The 5,515-nt window shown below is 34.1% G+C and overlaps 1 protein-coding gene across 2 annotated transcripts in view; it reads left to right on the top strand.

The window, feature by feature from the left end:
* LOC109537622 (golgin-45) overlaps positions 1–5,515 on the top strand; it is a 32,496-nt gene that overhangs the window by 21,685 nt on the left and 5,296 nt on the right. For both annotated transcript variants that reach the window (XM_019904429.2, XM_019904430.2), the window contains exon 5: positions 4,186–4,513. In XM_019904429.2, the coding sequence (XP_019759988.1) occupies positions 4,186–4,513 (328 nt within the window). The remainder of the gene's footprint in view (positions 1–4,185; positions 4,514–5,515) is intronic.

Here is a 5,515-nt window from a genome sequence, read left to right as displayed (position 1 = left end):
TTTTTATTTATGGGAATTGCCAGCCACCCCTCATCAAGGAACAAGGAAGAGCAAGGCAGCATGTACTTGCCCCAGGGAAACACTGTGCTACTGACATATGGTAGCACTTTTATATCACGCACATTACAATGTTAGTGCGACGAACATTGAGAGCCATTCATATACCCCATGTTCTAAGCCCAGCGAGGAAAAAATTTATAATGCTTGGGGTCTCGAGCCCAGCACTTCACCGTTTTAAGACTATGAAACGTGTTGGTTTTGTAAATATATTTAAATAATACTCTAAGATTGTATTGTTATGTTTAAAAGTAAAATTAAAAATCTGTAGCCCAATTCTCTTTCTATTGCGATGGAATTGCTGAACTTTAACCTAAAAATGATAAAGTAAAATCGATATATTCCCGAGAAGCTACGCTAAGGATACTGCCTAAACCATTTGAGATGGTACAAAGCTTATACCACACCAATACATTTTTTTACACGTAGATCAAACACGTTGGAGGCACACAAAACCGGAAAATCAAAAAATGCCTATGTAAAAACTACAATGTTTGGATTAAAAAGCCTGACCTACCCCAACCACGCCGGATGCTTCATGTCACACTAAGGGTGCGAATTCCCATTAACAATGATGGTGCATAATGATCTGGCAATCCTGCAAGCATCAGTGTTCCCACCCATTCGTCGTTTATTTTGAAACTTATGTCTCGGAGTTTCTGAACGGTAACGATTATGGAATTTACGTATTGTTCTACGGAGTCACAATTTTTCAATTTTGTCGTAATCAATGTCTTCAGCAATCCAATCTTTCTGTTGAGACCGTTATCCTCAAAGGCTCTCATGAGGTTATTCCAGGTTTCCTTGGCAGTTTTCGCATTTTGCACATGCACATAGTTAATCGGATCAATCAGCAAAACGATCTTTCTTGTCTATATTTTCATCCTGGCCACCCTCGGTTACATAGTCCCACAGATCCTCCATCTCCAGGTAGGATTGAACAGCAAACTTGTTGAAGTTTTCACGACCGACGAGTTTTTCACACACTCGACCAAATAGCCCAACGTTTTTAAGGGCCCATAACCTGATGTTTGTTATGCTAATTGAAACACGCACTTGTGGAAAAAACACATAATATAATTTACGACTACGGTTGATACTACACATACACAACAACGAACCTAACTTAACCAAACAGTGTTACCAATTCACTCTAACAGTTCTTAATGGTAGAGAAAGTAGACCAAATTCCGGGGGACATTGGTTGTTTACTCAGAGTGTGAATTGCTCCCTTTCTTGAGCTCACCGTGAGCTCAATCAACACGGTGTTTGAGTGTAAAAATTACTGATTACAGGTTTGCCAACCCAACGAAACAATAACTATGGAGTTAAGAAACCCCGTGCTTGCTATACCATTCGGTATTGTTGGGTACATGCTAAGCCGGAAGTACAAATTCATAATTGTTATTATTCAAAAAAGAGCATTGGTGGTAAATGGCCCGAGAATCGTCGGAAAGGGCGCCCCGTTCCAGGAATTCAACACTGAGAAGGTCACAAGTCTAACGACTCAAGAAAATGTTTAAATATTATTTGATTTGAACATTGTCTTTGCTCTTCTTTTTGATATTTTCCTTTTGCCGCAGATTCGTCATTTGTCGGCAATGCTTGCTTCAACCGAATTTAGCTGTGAAACTTCTGCTACTTCGCCGTCCGATTTTGCATACTCAACTGGGCTTTTGTCCTCAATTTTATTTTATATACAAATATAATTTAAAAAAACAACACTTTATTGATTTCAACTTTTTATAATAATGGAACAAGAATTACGACTGATTACTCTTGTGTCTGTTATTATAAAAAGTTGAAATCAATAAAGTGTTGGTTTTTTTAAATTATATTTGTATATCAAATATAACAACTGGCGCAGTCGGTAGAATTAATTTCAATCTGATGGAATCCAGAGGCAAGATGCCTTGTGGTCAAATATTGACATTTTCTAAGTTGATCAAGAAAATAAGAAATGTTTGGAAGTGAGTATTTGTCGTCGATTGTGAGTTCGTTGAGTTTTCTGTAGTCAATAACTACTCTCCACTTTTGTTTTTCAGAATAATTCTAGTTTCTTTGGGAGAACCCATACGGGAAATGACAAAGGAGAAACTGAGGGTTTGATAATACCTTGTTCCAGCATTTTGTTTACTTGGGTTTTTACTTCGTTTTTATGTATCTGGGGGTATCGATAAGATTTTGTGAAAATGGGTCTAGAATTGTTTGTTTCAATTTGATGTTTAATTTCACTTGTGAAAGAAAGATTGTCACCTTCAAGATAAAATATCTATTCAAATTCGAGGCAAAGATTAGTAATCTGCTTTTTCTTCATAGTTTAAGTGTTCAGTTCGAAGGTGGTTTACAATGTTTTTCAATCGATTTTTGTTATTTGTGGGGTTTTCAAAATAATTGTAGTTTGAGTTGACTGAGAATTAAAAGGTTCAACTTCAATGTTGGAAAATTCAATTGATTTTGGAATTGTATTTCATATATGACTGATGTTAAAAATTTACTAACATGAACCAAAGCTTTACATGAACCAAAGCGTTAGGAATGTGAACTTTTTTAATTTCTTTTCTAGATAAAATAGCATCTGTACCAAATTGCATTTTAATTTGCAAATTTGTTCAGTTCAGCTTGAAATGTTTATTTTGTTTGAAATTAATTTCTTGGAAAGTTCTGGTTCTGAGGTTTGATTAATTTTGTGCAAAGGCATGGTTTTGCAATTCGTTATTAGTTGTTTGTTCTTTGGATCAAGTGTACATTGATAATTTTCCAGAAAATCAAGACCTAGAATTCCGTCAAAATCTATGTCTAAATTGTAAATGTAGACTTTTGGTCTGTTATGCCTTGAATTGTTACTTGTTCAGGAAAACGTTGTTTAAAGTTTTTGACAGTGTTTTTTTTTGGAACCGTCTCATAAAACAGAAACAGTTGTGCGCACTTCGCACCAGCTGCAGCCGTTTGCCGATTTAAAGGTTGTTTTTGGAACCATCTCATAAATCTGAAAAAGTGGTTCGCGTCAGCACAGAACCGATGCGGCATCGTCGAGCGCTCTCTGCAGTTGCAGCAGTTTCAGTAACCCTTTGTCAACGGAAAATAATGTTGTGTGTAGTTGCGCGTTGCCTTAATGATTGTGTATCACTTTTCACCAGCAAAAATTTGTTTAGTTGCTGCAATGATATAATTCAGCAATTTTAGTCTATAAGTATTTAGTTTTCTGACATTCTGCTATAAATCTTAAAAAAAGGGATTTTTCTCAAGAAACATAGCTTGGTAGTTAAATGCCCATTACCAGCAAACTAAGCAGAATGTGCACTTGCATATGAGCTATGAGCAAACTAAGAGTCTAAGGCATAAAATCCAACACAGTTGAAATATAAAATAACAAACGTTTTAGGCAGAATGTGCACCTGTATTTAAGCAAGCTGGCTATTTTTAAATATAAACTCAGTCGGAGATGTTATTTGAATAGTAATAAACGTTGTAAGGTCGACATAATTTTTTAAATTATTTTTCGGTGGTACCAAAATTAACTCGACTAATACTTCGTCCAGGTTTGCCAAACACATCATAAACGCGCGAAGAACTAGTATCAGCAAAATCAGTTAAAAGTATCTGCAAAAAAATATTCTTAAATGGCAATTCATTTTTAACTGAAAATGAGATTTTTAAACATTTTCGCATATAAACCGTATATTTTATTTAATCACTCTAGTTTTATTATTATCAGTTTTTTTGTTCTTTAAGTGTCATACCTCGAACCTATGTTTTGTTTTTGATTTTAGGATATTTTATTTTAAGTTTCCAATGTTAAGAATTAAGTTTTTATCATTAAAATTCATCATTATCATCATAATTCTGCATTTTTACTGAAAAATTTAAGAAGTAACATGTTCCTTTGGGAACCGCATTTTGAAACCTATTACCAAGGTGAAACTAGAGCGTTGTAACCCGTTATAGAAAAATAACCGTTTATCACAGCTCTACTTGTTTAGTAGAATCAATTAGCCTGTAGTAGATAACAAATTTATTATGACTTTATACTCTCCTCACCTTTTATACCCAGTTCCAATAAAACTGTTGTAATATACATTGAGCTAAACTGCTCTTATTCTGACAGAAGGTTTTACTATTTTTAAGTCTGATGGTGGAAGAGTTGGCAAGGTGGAAGTCGGCCTTAACGAAGCGAATTAATGACCTACAGAATGTAATCAAATCCATATTGAGTGATCACTATAAACTTCAAAAGCAGATGATGACCACATTTAGCAATTTGAAAGGTGTTTCGGAAACATACAACTCTACCAAAAGTTACAATTTAAAAACTGGCGATATTATGGAATTGGGATTCAGCATCCAGAATTTATCCGAAGAGGTTGCCGATATTATTGGTGTGGATCAAAAACTGAAAATTGTTGACGAAAAACTTGTAAATGCTTACTCCCCGACAGAAAAAGTAGCTTTAAAGGTAGGATACTTTAGGCAATTTGTTATACTATTTTACAAATTACAGGACGTTTCATCATTAAGTGCGACTATTTAAATTACATTATTTTATAGGTTTTAATTGCATTTTTTCGATTTCACAAGTTCTTGCGAAAACAGTTTTATTAGAATTTTGGCTTACATTAATAGTAATTTTTAGTGATGTTTATCCCTTCATTGCTTTGTCTGAGGGCAATGTCATTGAATGTAGAAATCAAGCACTTCTTGGTTTAATTTCTCTCACAGTTGTATTTTATGTTAATTAATTTCAACAAAAATACACGTTGTTACAATTACATTTCATTCAGAAACTTTTCATTCTTCAGCTTATGCATAATATTTTTGGGCGAAGCTACTTAATTTGTTTATGTTTTCATTTACATTTTTACAATTGGCATGATGATAGGATAAAAGAATCAAATAATAAATGGTTTTAGAGGAAACTATATGTTGAAAGGATTCTAAAACGTGACTCATTGTTAATATAAATATTGTACATACTTTCCTGACTGTGTTTCAATTCCAAATCAAAATTAATTCCTGGGTTTCAGTCATTTATTGTCTACATGGCATACATTTTTAATTAAATTAATTTTTTAATTTTAATTAAATTGAATTAATTAATTAAAAATGTATGCAAGGCTTAAAGTAGCAACAACGCTACACATAAAAACTGATGATGGTGAAAAAATACACCGAAACGTATTTTAATTGATAAATAGAGACAATAAATGACTGAAACCCAGGAATTAATTTTGATTTGGAATATAAATATTGGGATCAATAAGATTTTTAACATAATAAAAGTGTAAAATACAGCAAGCGCCCAAGTTGATTGAAACACCAATCAGATCGCATGACGCCACGCCCTCAGAAATAATCACCGCGTTTGTCCCGGGTCCCTTCAATTGTTGTGACTAGTGGTGGCAGTGTGACCAGATTTCCGTAATCCTTGTCGCCCCTGCCGAGCTCATTTGTCGCCCAA

Source organism: Dendroctonus ponderosae, unplaced genomic scaffold, assembly GCF_020466585.1.
Source record: "Dendroctonus ponderosae isolate FM_Combo_2020 unplaced genomic scaffold, Dpon_F_20191213v2 Dpon_F_20191213_7, whole genome shotgun sequence".
NCBI lineage: Eukaryota > Metazoa > Arthropoda > Insecta > Coleoptera > Curculionidae > Dendroctonus > Dendroctonus ponderosae.
This window is presented reverse-complemented; position numbering and strand designations above follow the sequence as displayed.